This window comes from Bombus pascuorum, chromosome 11, assembly GCF_905332965.1.
Source record: "Bombus pascuorum chromosome 11, iyBomPasc1.1, whole genome shotgun sequence".
Taxonomy (NCBI): Eukaryota; Metazoa; Arthropoda; class Insecta; order Hymenoptera; family Apidae; genus Bombus; species Bombus pascuorum.
The window spans coordinates 10019554-10041171 of NC_083498.1; the positions used below are offsets into that span (position 1 = coordinate 10019554).

Here is a 21618-nt window from a genome sequence, read left to right on the forward strand (position 1 = left end):
GAAAATTGTTGTTTTGTTGAGAAAACTGGAGAAAAGAACTGAAAATGTTCAAGGTTGCGAGCAATTGGGAAAGGATTCAAACGATAAGATTGGAACGGAAAGAAGAATGAAATTTGAAGGAAATCGTATGAAATTTCATCGTATTCACTAGCAAATTTATGGTTAAAGTCTTATTTCTCCCATCCTACTCTCGATACCGACGTTGAGTGACGATCTAATGGTTGCTCGATGTAACCTCGCCGATGGCTTATCTGAAACTGTTATTAACAACTTTCGAGTATGACCATTGTTTAAAACTCGGCCCCTATATTTCGAAGAAGTTAAGCGGAATTTAGTTGCGCCAAAATTATCAGAAGTTCTGTTAGTCCTGAACTCTGTTATAAGTTATTATAGGAAGCTTTATTTAAACTTTCATAAATCCATGTCTACGTATTGGCGCAAAAGGTTAAAACACTTTCTCTTTACCAACTAATATTGTTCTTGACAAATTTTTGAATTTAATTGTAGCAACACTTACCTGTTCTGGTACTTGAGAGAAACGTGGCAGATCCTTATTCTTCTAAATTCAGTCTACGACAAGTAAATAGGAAAAGTACAAAATAAATTTAATGCTAGAAACACCAGAATAATCAAACCAATTTAATTTTTGAACGTTTGACTGATTTTTTGTAAAATATATGAACAGGAGCTTGTTCCACGTCCTTCATTTTGATTTCTTCGGCTCGAGTTTTATAGTATTTCAGTCGTTAGAAATTTTAGCGTTAATTAACAAGATGCAAGAAACGACTATTGTTACTATGATCGTATAAAACGTAAAGAGTAGAGGGTATTAGAAAAGAGAACACAGGTCGATTCGTTTTTCATCTTTCTTTTATAAAACAAAGTCGTAATGTACTGATAGTTCCTTTCGTTTAATGCCAGTATACATCGTAGTACTCGTATTCCTTGACCTTCTTAACGGTTTCACCGACGAACGATCGATCGTTCGAGTCGATCCTCGACGACGATCGATCGATCGGACTCAATCGATAGACCGAACCTCCAGGGTTTCTGCAAAAACAGGCAATTCGAGCACAACGGCATAGCGAACGTAGACCGGTAAAGCTGTTTGATACTTCCGTTCATTTTGTATTTTATTTCCACTTGCTCGTTTAATTATTACCCTCTTTGTTACTGTCTTTCCTGTTCTCTCTCCCTTCCCACGTCGTATAAACTAGACTTTCTTTCCTTTAAGACGCTATGAGCAGCTCGTGCTCTGCGAAGTACCTGTTTTCCCGTGCCATTTTTTTGGAGAACGAGTCTTTCACCTTTCGCACTCCGATAGTTTCCAGCAGACCTCTCATTCTCCTGTTATCCTCTCCGGATCTCTCCTTCGCTCTCGGAGAAATTTCGAAGAAATTATTACAATATTTATACTTTATATTATACATACTATAGAATCGCTATAACATCTCGATATACAGTGAAATCAATCTCAACAAGATCGTTCGAACCTTTTTATCTAGATAAAATCCACGTAAACCTGTACATCGTTTGAATATTCGAAAAACTAAGGCGATATCGTGTTTTATGTACAACGCAACGATTATCACATAAACAATCATAAAATGATTACAACTGTACAGAAAGTTGCTTCGGTTTTCTCCTTAAAAGACACATTCAACATTATTGCCTCCATTTCACTGCTTCTCCTCTTTTTTTCACGCTATTCCGAACGAAATATTCTACGATCGTTTGCCCGTTTTCGTTTCTCCTTTCTATTCTCTTAAACGCTTTTCGACCTACCGACCACGCAAGAGAGAAACCGGCGTCTCTGATATCCGCGATAAGCATTTCCCGACCAAACGGAGAGGACGAGCAAAAATCGGCGAGCTCCAAACACGAGCAACGCGAGTCTCCTTTTTCTTTTTTTCTTTTTTTTTCTTGTTTCATTGACCGCGTCTTGCAGCGACCTTGTCCAATTCGCAACGGAACTCCGGTTCGCGACAAAACAATATCGAGAGTTCTGTTCTCCCCATCCCTGTTCTTGTAAACAAGCAAAAGATCAGCATATCGTATCGACAGTTTCGGGCTTTTCGACTTTACCCGTTCGCCTCGATTATTCGCGGGAGTTTGGTGATCGTAACGCGGTCCAGAACCCGTTCTCGTAGCTTCGCTTGTTAAATTTTCAGCAGAAATTTTATTGGCCATTAGTTTACGCGTTCCCTACGAAGCAACAAGTAGCCTACGTTCTTGAAAAATGTAGCGTGCTCGCGTTGTTTCGTTTCCATATGCACGAAGAACGGTGAGAACGGGTACGGTTTAATCGCGAACGGAGACGCGTCGAAAATTCCCGTTGGTGTAAAGATTCCGTGAAATTTTCGACCAGAGAGAACGGAACAAAGTGGAAATGTGTCGCGGACGGTCGAAAGTTTCGCTGTAATAATTTCTATTATCGAAGTCGACGAACGTCCGGAGGATGTCGCTTGATTTTTCTCGAGCGCGAATTACAACTTCGTTGTATAAGAACGAACTTCCTTAACGAATAAACTAGATATATACCTTCTTTCTTTCGTGTTTCTCGGCTGTACCACAAACGAATTAAAGAGCACCGTGGACTGGAGTTTCTGTATAAAATCCATTATATTCCTCGGAGCGTTATTGTCTCCCTTTAGAGGGTGGAAAATTGCAATCGAAAACTGGTCCTCTGATTCGATTACACGCTGGCTGGAATTAGTTTCTCCGCCATGTGTTTTTTCTTTTTTTTTTTTTTTTTTAATCGTAGCCCAGCGAGATTTTCGATCATCCAACCATATCTCTCTCTCTCTCTCTCGTCGTTCCCTTTGTTCTCTCTCTTATTATATGCCTATCTGTGTGCGTGCACGCAATCGGACGAAAGTATTTAAACGTCGAAATGTAATTAACGCGTTTAAACGACGCGTTGTTCGCATGTTTCGCGCGAGAGCGTTACTGTTAAACCGTTCCTGGCTGAAATTCAACCGTATCGCAGTGAGTTACTAAATTAAGGGTGGTAAATGTTTGGTGGACGAGGACACGCGCGATTACGCTTTCGATATCTGCCAGTCCAGTGGAATCGATCGGTTTTTGGTGGCGTCATCTCGAGAGGAACTCGCGTCGAGAACCGGTGATCCGTGAGTGCTCGGCCTCTACCGTTTTCAGAAATCACGCTATATCACTGCGCGCTCTACGTCCGTAACCAATCAGCCGAATACGTAGACGAATACACGTTGAGGAAGGAATGGAAGACTTTTATAGATTAAACTTGACGTAAAACGAATTCTGCGCCTATCGAGACTCTCTCTTCTGTGTTTCTCCTCTTCCTCGTTTTCTTTTATCATTTTTCCGAAACGGAACGCGTGATTCTTTTGTTTCTGCGTTTACGCGGTTCGCTTCTTGGTATTCTGCCGGTGTATACAGTGTCTCGTTGTGTACACTTCGTGCGTGCATGACAGTGTATGTTTGTGTAAGAACCCGTGTTTGTTTACGCCCGATCGAGAGCATTTCGAGAAAAGTTTGCAAACTTGGAATTTTAATGGGAGAAGTATTCTAATTAGGAACTTAAATCTCTTCGACAGTTTCTCGCCAGCGATATTACATGGAAACACGGATTTTTACGCAGCGTGTAATAAAAACGAGACATTCTAACGGAAAAATTACGAAGCTACGTTTTTACAGACTCGGCGCACGCTTCTTCAGGCTGAACTTGTTTTTGGTCTGACTTTTGCTGTGGCTTTACGAAATAGGCTGACGTTATTGCTGCGTACAGTCGCGGGATCGTTGTCGAGAATCCACGCGTGCTTTGAAAGAGAAACGAGATGGAATAAAAAGAACGGTACAAAAATTCGATTCAGTCACGTTGAATTATTCGGTTGGTTGTGCAGCCTGTTGTATCCTTAGCGGTAAACGCAGCGAGTATCGGATGAACGAGTCGATGGTGTTCCGTTCGAAACGTTACAATTAATCGCTAAACAACGAGTATCGAGATCAATTAGTCGTCGCGTTCGCGACGAAAGCTTTGTGTGTTTTTAACTACGAAGATAAATCGCTCTCGCAATCGTACATACATACATAGTTAAAAAATAAAAACGAAAGTCACGCCTGTTCGATATAGGCGATAGGATGATCGATGCTTCTTAGCGTGGCTATATAGGGAATTGGAAATTTTGATTTACGTTAGAATCTGGCTCGTGGAGTTCGTGCATTCTCGAATAACGACGAGGAAATCGTTGGTACTGTTTCGTACCTCGTTCTACGCGAATTAGTAATAGCTTAGAATAGATCTGGAACGAGGTATCGTTTGCACATCGATCCGAAGCGACACGACCTCGCGTTCAAGCAGAAAGGTCGAAGGGATGACGAGAGATCCGCGAACGAAAGTGTTCGTTTAGCGGTGTGATCGGTATTACCATTCTTCGTCTGATTGTTCAAGCATTTTCGGAGTGATCGCTAGATGGTTATTTTATGGCCGTGATAATCGTCGTGACGACTCGTTGATATTCGCAAGTTTCAAATGAAAGATTTAAACCGACGAATTTCAATCGTTCTGATCGCAACGCGTGAAATCCTCGATCCGAAAATCGATGTAAATTCGTAAGGTTGCCACTGTATACGGATCGGATTAAAACGAGTATCGATGGAGCGTGATTAAATATAATGAATATTAACCGGTGGGATAATTGTATCCTGCTTAAAATTTCATTATCTCCGACTAGCAAATTATTAAATTACCTCTTTGACGCCACGTAATCTTGCTTCGGTTGATTTGCACGATTTATTCTCGGACCGAGGCACGCCGAGCGATATTCATAGAGTAAAGAATAAGAACGGTGATTCCGTTCATTGTCGCGCACCCAAGCTGGTACGGAGAGCGATCACTGCGATGGAAGAAAATTGTTTTTCGATTGCCTCGAGATGCGTTCGAACGGCGAATGAAACGCACGTTTACGCGCAGAAGTGGAAACGCCAGCGAATCCTCTCGCTACAATTTCATACACAAGTGTCGCGTAGAACGGGGCATTCCGCGTGCTTTCAACGGGCTTTAATATCGTCGCGGTTTATCACCTCGCAATGACCGCCCTTCCGGTTATCTCGGCCATTGACAAGTTCGCGTTTCGTTTAATCGCGTTCTCGCTATTGTCTCTAGATAGAATGTGCAACTGCCCTTTCAAATAGACTACTACAACGCTTTTTCAGATTCTTTTTCTTTTCTGTACGTTTCTTTTTCTCTATGACGATCGATGATAAAGTCGAAGAAAACCGTGTGTTCGCTTATATATAGAAACGTTACTAGATGGAAGAAAAATCGGAACGAACCAGAAACGAGATCCCTTCCGGATATATGGTTTTCCATGCACAATAAAACAATCGTTCGCAAACGACCCGATATCGTTCGGTCGTTGTATTATAGTTTTGTGTTTGGTTTTGATCCTGCGTAGGCTGCACTCTGTCTCTCTCTCGCTTTCTCCGCGACAGACGATCAACGCTATTAGACAGTAGAACTTGTTGCATCGATAATAGTGTCGGCTAACAATGACGGTAATACGATCATAGTAATCTTTAATGATATTAGTAGTCATCCGTAATGTACTCTATGTGTATATTTATATATTATGTATAAGTATGTATACGTATATACAGTACAATATGATTTACAATAATTTACGATAATCGATACCATAAATCATCTTTTTTTCTTTGTCTCTCTCTCTCTTTCTCTCTCTCTCTCTCTCTCACCTCCCTCCCCCCAAATATCTAATTCCATTTCTGCCACTTTTAATTTATTGGAAACTTAGCCACGTTGAGTCCGGCAAGCGTGGCGATAATTGTCGATTCCAACACACACCTTGAAAGCGTTTTAGTGATATCACAGTGATTTCATTGCTCCAATATTATTCGATAGAGATCGTTTCGCGGCGCCCAGCGCGAGATCGTTCGGGTTATTTCGTCGTGTGATTAATCACGAATGAAAAATTGTTTTTTAATAATTGTTAGAATATCGGTAGAGCATACGATAGTGGCGCGTAAGGTGAATAAATCAGCAAATAAATTAATTCGCGATGCCTACGACGTTTTAAAGAACGAAACAATGCATCATGCTTCGGAGGCTTTGGTATTAAATGGGAAATTGTTTTTAAGCGGTTCGGTATCACAATGATAATTGAAATCGTAAATAGAGTAGGTGGGTCTTAAAAAGAGGCACGGAAATGGAAAATGCTCGAATTAATTACGAGCTCGACGGTGTGTGTACGTGTTTGAAAGGCGTGCAGTTATCGTACATTTAACGCGGTGGAATGTCAATTGACTGCGTTTAGTTTGCAGAAATTCTCGAATCAACGTACTATTAATGGAGTATTATCCGGCTGTAATTTTATGAGTTTACAAAAGTTGGAGAGAGGAAAAAACAACGGGATGAGTAATGAGACTAGGTTATCGAGATAATTAATCCAAGTTTTTAGTCGGTGATTCGAAGTGAAATATACCAGTTCGTCTGGTTTTCCACGGACAAGGATGAATCTCGGAAGTTTGCGTTCTCGTAAGATGAATCTAACGATAAAAGTGTCTGTAAATCTACTGGATGCATCTCGTCGCTCTCGGTGGTCCGTTCGTCGCCGCTTGGATGCCGGAGATATTTTTTGGAAAAGTTTGATTGGAATCGGGTAAATAGATTGTTAGCAGCGTTATCAGCGAGGCGGATATAACGAACGATCTCGCTCTACTTGAAAATCTCGAGCAGACAAAGGAGTAGTGCCGCTCGACGAGTAGAAATAATAATTAAAATAGATCGTTCGATCCCTACGGCGACGCTGGATTATTTAATATGTAAGAATGATCGATGGTAATAAGAATCGAGAATGATAATGGCGATAATAAGAATAATGGTAATCTGTTGATAATAATAAGAATAATATTAGTAACAATATACATATCTGTATACAACGTGTATAAATACAAAGTATCGTGTCTTCGTTAATTTATTATTTTAATCTCGTGACAACGTGTTGCGTGTCGCTTAGGTTCAGAGACGGTACGAGCGTAATATTAATTAGAATGATCGGTTTCTTTTTTTATTTTAAACATCGTTTAGCTTGCTTCTCTCTTTACACCAGTCCTTCGAGATCGTTCTTCGTCGTTTTCGTTCTTCGTATATCATTCGTTCAAAATCTCCGCACGATTTTAGGTCTCTTGCTTCTAACGTTGGTAAATTTTTCTTATGCTTACAGCTTAAGTTAACATCGTGTGTACGTATGGTAAGGTAATTAATTACTGACACACAGAGAGATTCATGGAAAAATTTGGTTTGCAAAAAATTTGGTCGACCGCCTAAGGCAAGATCGCCGCGTACACGTAGTTTCATTAACGATATTAATGGTAAACGACAGTACGTTATCGTAATTACTTAGTACGTTGCATTTTACGGATTCACGGTATTTCCCTCTTTTGCAATTTTCGTCTTAGCGTTTGCCAACGTCAAGCACACGTCTCTTACATTTTATTATTTAATCTCATCCGAATCGACTTAATCTTACTACCTTACAAGTAACTCGTTTACAGGAAAATGTCGAATCTCGCTGTCCGAACTTTGCTTACATCTTATATCGATCTAATTAACTCTGAAACTAACAACGAGAAGAAACGTTCGACGATTCATCTATTCTTTCCTATTGCTGCGTGCGTTTCGATTCCGTGCCACTTTGGCAGAGAGATCGATGATCTTCGGTCGATCTCGTTTTTCGGGGAAACACGGCGAGCGTTCGATGAGGAATTTCCGCGGTATCGAATAGAGCAAGGTTTCTGAATAGCAACGAAAAAAAAAAAAAAAAAAAAAAGAAAAGGAAAGAAAAAGAAGAAAGACAGGAGGGGAAAAGGCACAAGTTCTCGAGATTGCTCTGTGTCTCTCCAACCTCGACGATTTTCTAGATGGAGATCAAAAACGTGGCCCGAGATCAATAGATCGTGAAAAGAGACGAACGTATTGGATATCGGTGATAACGAGACGAAATAGCGAAAGAAGGAAAAAGCAGCAGGGAGCCCTGTATCGATGTTTGATCGTCTGAAATATTACCGAGCATCCGGCCTCTCGGTTAGAACGTAAATTCCACTCGGTTATGTGTATCCATTTCTGGCTTCCGTTTACGCGTTCGAGAACATGGTATCTTACAACAGCATCTCCAGTCCTTTTATTTCGTGCACGATAAATTCTCAAGGATCCAGCCGACCGTCTAATACAGGATTTCACGTTACAAGGTACGCGTTGTAATATTTCGAAATGGGATTGCACGAGGTTGCGATCGACGGTTGACGCGAAATTGTTTCCCGCGACCGATGGATCTCGGGTTATCGAAGGGTGAAACCGAGTCAAGGAGACAAATATCGTAACGAACACGTATTCGTTTTTCCACGGCTTGGTATTTCGTTTAATTCTACACGCTAATATCGGCGCGGAACCCGACTAAGATAGCCGGATAACGAATGCGCGTCAGGTTCCTCCAGCCGGTCGAAATCAATTTGTAACGACCATGTCAAAAGTCTTGTCCGCTTTTATTCGTAGCTTTTCACGCAAACCGCTCGATAGTTGGCTGTGCAAACGTTGCGTTTGCACCTCGTTGCGGCCGATTCAAATAATCATCAAGGGTGCATGAACCTGCGTTGTTTAATGTACGATCGATCCATCAAAACCGTCGATTTCCTAACCCTTTCATAAGCAAAAATCCGGATGGAAAAACGCATATACGGTATATTATGTGGTACGTGTATCCGTGTGTACACGGTCCATCGATCTCGGCTATGCTAATAATCCGTCGCATGAACGTTGCAATCTTATCAGCGCGCCTCTTATTGGTTCTGTACACTCGAGAGACTTGTCTTGTTCGTCTATTCCCCCGACACTTTGCCCCAGTTCACCCTTAATGCGTGGAGCTCGGTCGGAGAGAGACAGAATTAATGCGAGAAAGCCAGACACACGCGTGTATTGCATACTACGGACCACACGTATATACGCTTTATTGATTTATCGTTGTAGCGCGTTGCGTGTCACGTAGATGCGTGCACACGTGACATATGTACAGCCTGGCTATAAAGGGGCTGCGGCTAATTCGTAAATTAGTTTGAAACGCGCGCTAGGGATAAATGTTACGTGGAAAACACTTCGTTCTTGAAATTATCTCTTATTTGGAACATCGGTGCGTGATTTCGTTGGAAATTTTTAGTTTGTACGCTGCAGCTATCGATAACTATGGTATAATATTGAACCTACGCCGAGATGAAACAAATGAAAGGTATATGAAAGATATCTTTGATTTTGAACTGTTCGGTTTATACAGTGAACTACAGAACTTTTAAAAATTGGAACTTGAAAGAGATTTTTGATAAAAAATATACACACTGAAAATAGAAAGAGCTGAAGTGTAAAATTTGCATCAGCGGAATCGAAATGAAACAAAATGTAATGAAAGCTTTCATTCGTACATTGCGCGAAATATCATTAAAAAGCGCATCGTTGCAATCTATGGAAAAAATACGAATTCATAATTTTAGCCTTATAATTTTCACATCTGGTATTTTCACTCCCAATATTTTCGACATTACGTCGGCCGACGAATGAACTGGTCGATTTGAATAGGAACCGTTTTCTAAAACACGTTTTTCGCTGTTGAACGGAAATGTTATTCTGAAAGTTGTAAAAGACCGATTGGAAGCAAAGAGAGTTCGGTGCAGGTGTGTCGGTTATGTGAAACGTATGCTGGCTCTTAACTCTTAATCCCCGACCAAAAATAGCCGGATTTCGATCCTCGGTCTCGGTACAGAAGCCCGAAAGTAATTTTTTATTCGAGTTTCTCGCGGTCAGACTGCGGGGATGATCTTTAATCTGCGAAATAGAGAGACCAGATTGAATGCTATCGGTGGAAATTGTTTTTCGAAATTTGTTCCGATGGATGGGCCACTTTCGATTTACGAGCAACGTTTTTGCCGCTCTTTGTTTTGTTTCGAATCGTTGCTGGACAGATAGGTGTGCCAACATTTCTCAATACAGATTCGCGTAAAATATTTCACATAACTCGAACATCTTGTCGTTTCCTGCGATTTCAATTCTGAAAAATATCCTTGAATATATTCACAAGTATAAGGACGTCTCTTGGAACTGGATAACAATTGTTGATATAATCAAAGATTTTAGTAATTTCCCAATCGTTCCTGAGGTTTATTTTATTTTTGGTGAATATTCCGATATTTGTAAATCGTATTTATGAATACGAATACAGCTTTCTCTTTCGATACTCGAAATTACGTAGCAAATCTAATCGATGGAAAGAAAGAGTTAGAAAAATATCGCGTACACCGGTGGCGCGTAGCTATCGATTAAGTAAAACTGGCGTGCGCTCGGATAAAAGGGGGTGATAAGTTTCGAACGGGTTTGATCGATTTTGAGAGCGGATTCGGTGCCTCGGTGAGGTCGGTAGGCGTTAAATTATAAAGCAGCTGATCGCGAATTGGCACCCCGGTGCGCAAACATTGCGTAAAGCCGCATAATAATTGAAACCGCATAGGGTTCTATGTTGGCTTCGCGCGTCACCAATAAACAAATAAAGCTGTGCGTTCATCTTTAATCGCGGTTTCACCAGGGTGTAGCGTAATCAAATTTAATATTTCAAGCCGAACAAACAGAAATTTGACATTGCAAGCATTACATTCTATTTTTTATCCTTGCTGTCGTGCGAATTGTATTCCCATTGACCGTACGTCGTGCAAAGCGATCGTTTCCCCGTATCTCTTCTCTCTTCCCTCGCATCTCCGTTCTTTTTTCATTTGATTTTTAAACTCGAGAAACTTCTACGTTTTTTTTTATAATAATACGTATCGTTACGTTTTCAGCATCCTTACCGTTTATTTAAATCGATAGAATTCGAAAAAACTGTCGTGATTAAACGATTACACGATTAAACCGTAGCCGTGTATCGGTCCTATTGATAAAACGTTGTGTACCTATTTAATAGGAAACACGCTCCTTTCGTTTCAGCTTTTTTTTTTTTGTTTTATTTATCCGATGACGATCATTCCGATCACGTCTCTCGTGAACTAGTGCTCGCTTCGAGATCCTCGTCCTTCCTGCGATCGTGTGCCGATGTGCGTATATAATATCGTAGAACAGTTACGTATTATTACACGCGCAACGTATGCCACAGCCCGTTCCGAAAGTTTTCGTTCCACATCGCGTGAAACATGGTAGCGAAGCATCAGAACTCTCAGTTTCCCTTCCCCTCGTTTTCCGTCTATTTTTCTCTTTCAATCTTCGACACACTGCTATTTTCCCTTCCTAGAAGAAACTTTGTATTCGGTAGCTCGTGCTTGGGAAAATTTTCCATCTCTTACACTGCTCGCGAATCGAATAGCAAGTAATTTCGAAGCGAAATCAAGCGAACATGCAAGGTGTTCCTTTCTTAGTCACCTACGTGAATATCAAAGAACAGAAACTTTCCGGACGAGCCGCTCGCGACGGCCATATTATATACACACACACACACGTATGCTATACATATCTACATTCACGTACATCGATAGTAAGTGGATTGTCGCGATTTTTAATTTACAATCGGACCGTGTGCCGTCTGTCCAAGGAACTCGGAGAAGGAAGAATGCCGCAGGTACACCCCCGTCCCCACCCAATTTTCTTCCATTCTGACGAAGAACGATGACGAGGTGGCTTCGACGAAAAGATCCGATTCCTCGGAGGCGGGATACAGAGAACCCACGAATCGTGTCGCGATCATCGCGACCAATAATTCGTCCTTGTCGAGCAAAAAAGAAAACGTCTCTGACACTTTTCACGCGTTCCTCCCTTCGATATAATTAGTTTAAAATCACGATGCAGCCGTAGTTCTCGAATCCGTATCGCTGGCTGTCGCGAAGTTCCATCTGTCTTCTTTGGTGTCATGTTGAATCGACAACCAGTCGGAAGTTGTATCCGATCGAGGGAGAGGCAGCAGCTGTTGCTGAAACACACCGATAGTCCACGACATCTCGTAGAGTGTAGAGGATTCATGGCCGTCACTGGCAAAACGGGCTATCGAATTTGTCAACTTTCTCATGATTTCTTCCCGGAAAATTGTTATCCTCGAACTGCATGGACGAGGAAATTCTCGGTGCGCCCGTCTCCGAGGCCACATTAGACACGAACCGAGTTTAGAATTTCACCGAGTTTACATTCCAAAGGAAGCGTCCCGCGAGAGTTTTTACAGTCGCGTCCGAATTTCCCAAGACTCTCGCGCATAAACACCTTCGTCGTGTCGTTCTCCTAACTTATCGCAGTAAAGATATCTGTTCAAGCGTTCTTGCCCTATCCTTCCATCGACGTTCCACTTCGCAAAGGCGATGTATTCGCCGATCGATTTTCATTCGTGTTACCTGGATCCCGTTCGAGAACGTTCGTCCAGGGACGACGGGATTATTTGAACAGTATCCTGCGAAACGCGCGGCGGAAATCCTTGTTGAAGACGGTGTAGATGAAGGGGTTCAGGGCAGAGTTCATGTAGCCGAGCCAGAACGCGATCACGAACGCCTGCGTGGGTATTTCGACGCGAGGGAACAAAGGTTTCGCGATGTAAAGGACGAAGAATGGCAGCCAGCAGGCGATAAAGCTGCCCATGATGAAACCGAGTATCAGAGTGGCTCGTTTCTCCTTCTTTCTCGCCAGTCTCCTCTTCTCTCTCTCCGGGTCCCGCGGTTTCGATGATTTTGACTCTACGCCCGAGTCGTCTTTGCCAGACGTGCGTCCTCCGTCCCCGTGCTCTCTTCTGAGCTTGCCCAGATTCCTACGACCGAAGATGGGCTGGCAGAGACGAAGCTTTAAAGGCTTCACCACGGCACACCTGGATACAACGCCGCTGTCCGACGACGACGGGTCGAACTCCGACACCATGTCGACGTCGATGCCGACGCTAGGCGCCCTGCATCGCGATGGCACGCTCGATTGGCCGTCGCCGTTTACTGACAGCGTTGCCTTCAGGTTGCTCTTCTGCACCGGGACTGGGATCGTCACCTGTCCAACAGATTTGTACAGCGTTTTAATAATCGTTATTCGAAAAGGATCGTTTTAACGATAGTTTAAACGATAAATGACGTAATGCAAACTCTGAGGTAAATATAAACAAGTGTTTGTAACATTGTCGCTTCTCTATACTTTTCAATTCGTGCAGCTGATCAACGTGGTTCCTAAACCGCTTAAATAGCCATTACCAATCTAAGCTATGCCAATGCATAGTTTTACAATATACACCTTACTGGTGCAAGAAGCTTCCGACGATACCAGCTGTTTCGTATTTATAAACAACACAAGAAAGTAAAGATTCTGGAAATCGGACATGTATAGGATAGATTCGATCTCGGTACTAGAACGATAAAGAACTGTGCTCTTCGATTCGCGGGATTTTTATTCGATTCTGTTTGCACCGTGGAGGAGTCGCACGAGAAAATTCAACAACGAATTTCTACATTCGGCGATTTACTAGTTTCTCTTTTATGCGTCGTAGCAGTGTACGAGATCTCGAGAAACGCGCCGCTGTATCGCCAAACGGGATGTATTCAGATCCCAGACCACGAAACTGAAGTTATTGAGTAAGTGCATCCGGGATACGAGCGTGGAGACAGGTGTCTTGCGCGTCTCGTGTCGTTCGAGATCGGAGAATCTGCTACACATTTAGAAAAAGACGTTCAGAAGAGATGTTTGACGTTCTGCCTCCGAGTGGATGAGGAAAATTCACGAAAAATAAGAGACGAGTTCCGGCGAAGGGGGGGTCGAATTTGAATACGTTTGAACAAGCTGATAACATAGATTTCTTCGTATTCCAACGTAACAGAGGATAATGTTTGCTCCGAATTCGAGCATGTGCGTTCGAGCACTTGTAGAATATGAAACACGTGCTCGTACTTCTAGCGTTATAGATGGTCTGACTTGGGACGAATCGTGGAAAAGATAAACATTGTTAAACGTACCAAATGGTCTGTTGTCTGTCAATTCTTCAACAGGGGGCATATTTTAGGAGAAAGAATATTTCCATCGCAAGTACCTTTCCGTACAGTTCCATATAAGCAATGCTATCCTTGCTTCATATTTCATGAAGCTACTTTTGGAAATTTAATACGTCGAATTCACGAATGGTAAGCTGTGCGTACTTTTCTGTATGTTATCGTTCAAAAGCATCCGGGCACTTATTCTTGACAACATATTTTAATCATGGATAGAAAGTATGGCTCAAAATATGACAAGAGTAAAATATACAAAGAAAAAAAAAAGAAAAACACCATTCGAAATGGATTAAGGCGTTAACCTTCAGCGTATCCTTTTCCTCCATGGGAATGCTGTTCCCTCCTCCAGGATCCGCTTCAGAGGTACTGACGTCGCTAGCAAAGTCGCACGTGACGATGGGTATTTGTACGGGCTGATTCTCGATAGTCGCGACGTTCTCCATCGCGGAACCAGGCTGTTTTTTCGATTCGGTGGCCGGCGTGCTTTGTGTGAAACTGGTCTGTCTAACATCCGGGGACTCAGGTGGCATCACTGCACGAGGACGCGGCTGCTTGCGGATGCCGCGGCGCGCGCGAGCCTTCGCCGCGAAATAAATGCGTATATACACGAACACCATGATGCACGACGGGATGTAGAAGCTGCCGAGCGCGGAATAGAGGACGTAGCCGATGTCCTCTGAAAGCTGCAACAGAAACGAATGAATATTGAATAGCCACTTTGTCACGGAACATTCTTTTGTGATTTTACAATCTAGGGCCAATCTAGGGCCAATCTAAGGTCAATTTGGGGAATTCATCTCGAGCTACGCTTTATCGTTTAAATTAATAAATAAAATGGGTCAGTTTGTGCAGTTTAGTCAATAATTTTTACAACAGACAAATGCTACATCGTTCAAAGGAGTAAAAGTAAAATGGGTAGACGATTTATGAAGTTTCTCCAATAATTCCCTTTTTTATCAAACAAATTGTATATTATATTATTAAACATTATTGTATGATAAAAATAAAATATTGGAGAATGTCGTCGGTTTTACAAACGTTTATAGTAAAGGAATATCGAGAACAGTAGTAGTCAATTTATGTGGATTTCATTGATTGGAGCGAAGCTTTAGTTAATATCCGATTAACTGAACTAAAACTCATTTGTCTATGAAATTCTATTATGTAAACGAAAAATTGTAGGCGGCGAAGAAAATTGGTATTTAAAATTTCATGAGCTGCAATTTTGTGAACTTCATGAGGAACACAATCACATTTCCCATTTTTCTACGGGAAAGGTGTTTTAACATTCAGTAAAAAGATTGCTTTAAATACTTTTGCGATCCCTGTGAAATATATACCTACGTACGAAATATTTTGTAATTTTTGTATACATTTGCATATTTGTTTTAAACTTCAATAGCATAATGATGATAGTCTAATTTTCTAATCTCTTGCTTATGAAAATCAAAATGTTTCGTATAACACGCATAACATATTCACGAAAAGTACTCAACGTTTGAATATTCTCGCGAGCCTATGTATATTGTCTCCCCATAAGTAGTGCGAATCGAAACGATGCGACTTTCAATCAGAGAAAGCATTTGTAGTGTACTGCGATTACGCTCGTTACGAATGATGCGGCGGGCAAAGAGAGCGGAATTAATTCCGTTCTCGGCTCAAAGAGAATAAATTTACCGGGCTAACTTTCGTCAGTGAAAAAGTTTCTCGTTCAATTTAACAAAATATGGGATTACGCGCGAGTACGGTTGATTTTTATGAATTTCTTCGCAATCCTCTCTAAACATAATAAAACACTGATTCGTCAATAAACACAGTTTCCATATTCTATGAAAGTTTCGATCCCGTTGACGAGGTAACAGAAGGGCAGATTACGTCGTTTCCATATAATAACTTTTACGGTCACGCGCTCCTATGAACGATACGCATACCAGAACTGGGATACGCCGTTCTACAATACGACGCTTCGCTTAAAAGTGACGCGCACACTGCCTAGAACGTGAAATACGAACGTGTGTATTACACGCACGTTAGAGAAAGTCTAATTCGATTTAGTTTACGCTACGCTCTGTCCTGAACTCGTTGGAATAAAATGGGGCACTGGTCTTGAACAGAACTCGTTTGATTTCGTGCGAGGAACAACTTCTTTGTCACTGAAACCGTCTGACGTTCCATTTCCATTTCAATTGCGAAAATAAAGATCATACTCATTTACCAATTGTCATGGTATAGATTGGATCGTTAGTCTCATAATTTCTTAGGAATTCGTAGTCCATTGCAAGATGACAATATCTGTGGAGCCTGAAAGAACGAATGCTCCTGATGGTACCAAGATCTTCACGATTATCGATACTTTTGATCTGGTTGACGGGTTACAAAGGATAGAATTTTAGTAAAAACTGAATATTATCCGCAACAGGTCGGGTTCTCTGCTAACAGGATGATACACGAGTCATTCTCAAAATAGGATGAAGCCAAAGTTATTTTAGATCTTTATCAGAGAGATTACGGACGGAAGTACGATGAAACTGCTTAGATCTCCTATCGCATCGGTGTATTCTACTGCACCCTCTGGTAACATCTAGTATCGCGTTTCGCCCCTTTTCGTTCCAGTTTAGTGTGATTCCATTTGCTGTTTCCAGTGTAGAAATAATGAATCCACTTGGGGATATACATACGCGATAGTTAGGCAGCGATGTGAATTGGGTTTATCGCACGGTCGTAATTCCGTTCCTACCGTTTGTCACTTGATCGTACACGTGTGACGTTAACGAGTGTTTCATCTTTCTAAAATTAAATTCGATACGTCGAAACTGCTCTCCTCTAGTCAGCTACCGACTTAATTTTAAAGTTAAGACGAGCACGTATACCACGTCAGAAGTATCCGCGAGGCGATTAGCGCTTGTAAACTTTAATCTTTCTACGGTAACCGTTTAATCTTCCCTTTTTTGCCAGCGTTGGCCGTTTTCCCTTGCTTCTATAATGGCTTTACATAAGAGCGGCCTCAAAAGTCTGACACGACGGAGCGGCGGCTCGGCACGCTTTTTCTCTTTCTTTTTACCACCGTCGGGTCTAAAAAGATAGAAAAGCGACGAAAAGTACGAAGCAAGCACCGTTATCGCGTAAACACGCGGAATAACGAGCTGTTTTAGCGAAAATTTCCCGACGGAAATTCATAACCGTCGATACGCGATCAGTCTCAAGCTTTTTTGCCACTTCATCTCGCGTTTCGTTTGATTTACGACCGTTTTGTATTGCAAAAATAATCTTCCACCGGGAGAGAAAATTCGCCGGATGATTAGTTAGCGGAACGATGAGGTCGATTCTTCCGCATCCTTGAAACCGCGCGCATTTCTCCGCTTGTTCTCGACTCTGTTCCGGATTATCGGTCACCTGGTCACGCTGCTTCCATTCTTGCCAAGAGAGAAACGGGTTGGAAAGGGAGCAGAGGCAAAGTCTCTCGCGGTGACGTCAAACGTTAGTGGGCCACCGCCACCCCTAACGCTGCCTCCTTTCCACGGCGAATTTTACGGTTCACGGCTACGAAATATTTTTTTCTTCTTTCTTCGTTTTCTTTCCGAGCTATGCGTTTACACTCACGGCTTTCTTAATGAAAAATTCATCTCGCTTTTTATTCACCTTCCTCCTGGGAATAAGAGAAAGGAACAGAAGCTTGCTCACGCACTCTTCGCAGCGGCCTTTCTCGCGAGGTAACGAGCAACCTGGAGCACGCTCGTCGAGAGCGAAAATTCATGAGATCATGAATAACAACGTCCGTTCCTAGATGCGTCCGTTGGTCAACTGTGAGAAATCTTGCGAGTGAAACGGATTGAAATCGCCGCAACTCGTCGACATGTTCGTTCCATTAAAAAATTCACGACAAGCGTGGTAAATTAAGGCAATCGAGCAGGTCTATCGAGTTACAAATCCCCGGAAAGATAAATATTCAGTCGATCCGGAGAAATCGGAGTTCACTGCAGTGAAACGATACCGCGTTCGTCGGACGACCACGAATCTTGACCATTTTAACTGGAATGACGCCATTCGCGTTTGTCGAGCCCTTTTCCACCGGAGAGTTCTATGTTCAACGTTTGCCAACGATTTCAATTATGAATCATTGATAAGCGATAGTCGATCGTGTTATCGGATCTGTGGAACGGGGACGAGGAAATAGATAGCGGCGGGAAGAAATCGGTGTAACGAGACGGAAGCGGAAAATCGGTGTATTTCGAACGTTCGAAATTACGTGCGCGTTTCTGATCTTTCTCTTTTGTGCAGGAACCACTTCCATTCGCGTTCATCGAAGCTTCGCGTGCCGTATACCATCCGTTTCTTCTTTTCAAACGATTCACATACTTTGTAATTGCATTTACGTTTTCGAAACGATCGCTGCAACCGATTTTGTCGAGTTGTTGCTGTCTTTAAAGTCAATTATCGTGTTTGAAGAAAATCACGTGGATTTCAGTACCGTGTTCTACGAGTTAGAAAAGTCGACCATTATAGGTAGCTTTGCTTTGCGAATCTCGTCGAGTGCAGCGCGCGAGCATACGCTCGTATCTATGAGGCTGCCTCAATTAAGTTCAACGGAGCCGAAAATACCAGTCGCAAGGTGGCTTGGCCTCTGTACCAAAATGCCGGTGGCCACGTTTTGTCCGACCCAATTAAATTTCTTTCTGGCCGACGGTCTCGTTGCTTCTTTTCATCTAGATTCAGGCAAATCATGCTCTTTTAAGCGCCGCGTCAGCATGAAGCTGAGAAACCGATTATATCTCTCGTACCCTCTAAATAATTGCATTCCGACCTCGACTCCGGCTTGTCTGTGATACTCTTTCGCGAATATGGTTCGCAGGAAAAAATTACATTTTTTCACAATGTCCTTAATTGAATCGCGCGTCGGTGATTAAATGACAAACGCTTGCCTTAAAAAAAGGTACAGTACGTACTGTGCGAATGTTGTGGCTTTTATTTTTGTGGATGTATGTAACCGTACTTGATGTTTTTTTTTTAATTTGTCGTTGATACCGAAGAGGCGTTTAATTCGAGAATTATCGATAATTTATTGGAAAAATGTCGATTAGTTTAAAATACAGTAATTAGTATTCTGTTTGTCAGCTTTTTGTCTCTTAACTAGAAGAATTCTTTCGTACCTGTCTAAACGTAAAGATTCGTCGAAAATCTTAGAAATAGAAAACAATGTCAAGATGTTTCCCAACAGTACAGTTTGTTAGTTGCTACGACTTTAACGCAATTGTGTGTAATAATATTCCAAATAATTGAGAGTATATTCATCTTTGTGTTTAGTCGTGTTAATCGAGTTTAAACGTTCCTCGTGCATTCAATGAAGAATCCCTTATTATATTCTAGCAATTCCAGCGTTCTCAGAGAAACCTTGAGAGTTGGAAATAGGGTGAAAGATCCGTAAGAAAGAGGGAATCGATGCCAGGATTATTTCCGTAGAAAGGAGCGAAATCCAAGTTATTGGTTACCGAAATCCACCAGCCCCCGCCCCCCATAGAATCGGGATTCTTTTCAATAAGGACGTGTCACCCTTTTTACGAATAACTACGTACACTGGCGTTCTCCGTTCCTGTGCCTGCGATTGGACGTTTCGCGGCTTTTCGTCGAGGGTAACTCTCAAGGATTAAAAATTCATCATAACGGTTCTCCAGTAGCAGAACAGTAGGTACATTTTAGTACAGTTCTGTTCCTTTGACGCCGCGATTGATACTCTCTTTGTCCGTGCTACCATTGTTGCTTTCGGGGTACTAGGTCTGCTCGACTTGAAATAGAAACGCGAAGAAATGAATTTCTTTCTTTCTTTCTTATCGAACACCATGGTCGGAAGGAAAGGAAAGGAGGACGCTTACAATCGCGCTGCCTGTTATTAGTTATTGGAAAGAGACTATTAAGCTTCTGCGTTCGGATTAGACAAGTTACTCGAATTCGTTCAAGTCGTTTGAGTCGAAATACATTTTTTACTTGACAATACAATATATAAAATTGTAGGTTGTATAAAATTCATCACATCACGATCGTAGAAGAGTTGAAGTTTATTTCTGAAAAAATAGGAATTTTATGACACGTCGTAAACCTGATCCAACTGTAGTAGAAACTTTCGTGCAAGTTTAATTCTCCCAGTTCTGTTCGAACTTCTCCGTTGATCATGCTAATATTTGACCGTTGTAAATGGAGCGGAAGCACGTGACCGCGAGCAGCAGTCAGTTAAAACAATATTTAACGAGATAACGCGAGTGATAATGTACTATTTTGAACATAGCTGCGAGTGCGAACAGAATGGTGCCGCGTATCTGCCATAGAAATTACGGTATTAAAATCATCCCCGTTGGCCAGCTGCTTTCCATCACTTTGAATTATTACCTTAATCGATTTCTCTGTGGTTAATGTCTTTCGGAGGAATTGTGGCGGAGTTTCGCCGAAGATTGATCGAGACGAGCACAGTATTTAATTGAAAATCATACGGCTATCGACGCACCAACGTTGTTCGTCCGACGTCAAAACACTCGCTGTACACTTGCCATTGGAGCAGGAGCTGGGGAAATCCCCAAATGGAAAGAAACACGCGGTCTAAAGCGGAATCGATGAGTCTGTCACGAGCAGATGTAAAACGTTTGACATTAAAGTCGCTATGGGGATGAAAGAGATGGTTCGAGGTAGAACACAAGGGCTGCGAAACGCTCGAATCAAATTCGCGCGCAGCCTAGTATGACCTGGATTTTCTGCCTTTTTTTTTTCCTCTCTCTCACTTCTCATTTCGCCGCTTCGTATAAAAAGATGTTGCTATTCCAACGCTCTTTTATTTTCCCTATCCTTTCACCCCTTTTTCTGCGCGCTTTTCAAACACGGATTGGTACGTTATGACATGCCAGAATAACATATAACGCCCGTAGACGAAAGTGAGATTGCCGAACGCACCCTTGGAATACAAGGTTTATCTTTCGAACGAAGGGATAACGCGGTCTTGTCGAAAGAATTTATAGGCGAAATACATCGAGTCACGAATTTCCCTCCCTTCCACTTTTCGTATTTGGATACAGCTAACATTTGTTTTTTCCCAAATTACCATTTTTCTCCTCTTTCCTTTTTCTATCGTACTCTTTGGTAAATTTCGAGATATTTGAAATATCGTGCAAAGCTCATACAAATATCTCGAGTATTTGCAGTAGCAGCAAGAAGTATTAGCCATCTTTACCTTTATTTTCCGGTGAAATATTTTCACATATTTGAAAACTGCGCTCTTGTTCTAATAATTTCGTGACTTGCTGTAGTTGCAGCAACGAAATTGAACGAACGATTCTTTCAAAGCGACATGAAACTCGCTTAGAGTCTCATTATCGAAAGCGGAAGGGCGTTAATAATTGCGGGGTCAGAGACACGAGTCCCAAGAACATAAATCTCTTAGCGTGGGGAAATTCGCGAATTTGCATCTTATTAAAAAATAATTCGCTCCGCCGAAAGACGCTTCTGTCTTCCACGGTTAGAACGCAATTTCAAGCCTAATCGCCTTCTTCTACCGCGGTCAAGAGAGAAATGGGAACGAGTCTTTTCACAAGAAGCCGCCACCGTTGCAACTTTTATTCA

The 21618-nt window shown here is 41.9% G+C and overlaps 1 protein-coding gene and 1 long non-coding RNA gene across 2 annotated transcripts in view; one reads left to right on the top strand and one right to left on the bottom strand.

Moving 5' to 3' along the window:
* LOC132911862 (uncharacterized) overlaps positions 1–21618 on the top strand; it is a 102672-nt gene that overhangs the window by 6748 nt on the left and 74306 nt on the right. The window lies entirely within an intron of this gene.
* LOC132911839 (alpha-2B adrenergic receptor) overlaps positions 853–21618 on the bottom strand; it is a 131072-nt gene continuing 110306 nt past the window's right edge. Inside the window, exons 2-3 of the mRNA XM_060968831.1 lie at positions 14322–14702; positions 853–13033 (exon numbers count right to left, since the gene is read on the bottom strand). Coding sequence (XP_060824814.1) covers positions 12440–13033; positions 14322–14702 — 975 coding nt within the window. The 3' untranslated portion in view covers positions 853–12439. The remainder of the gene's footprint in view (positions 13034–14321; positions 14703–21618) is intronic.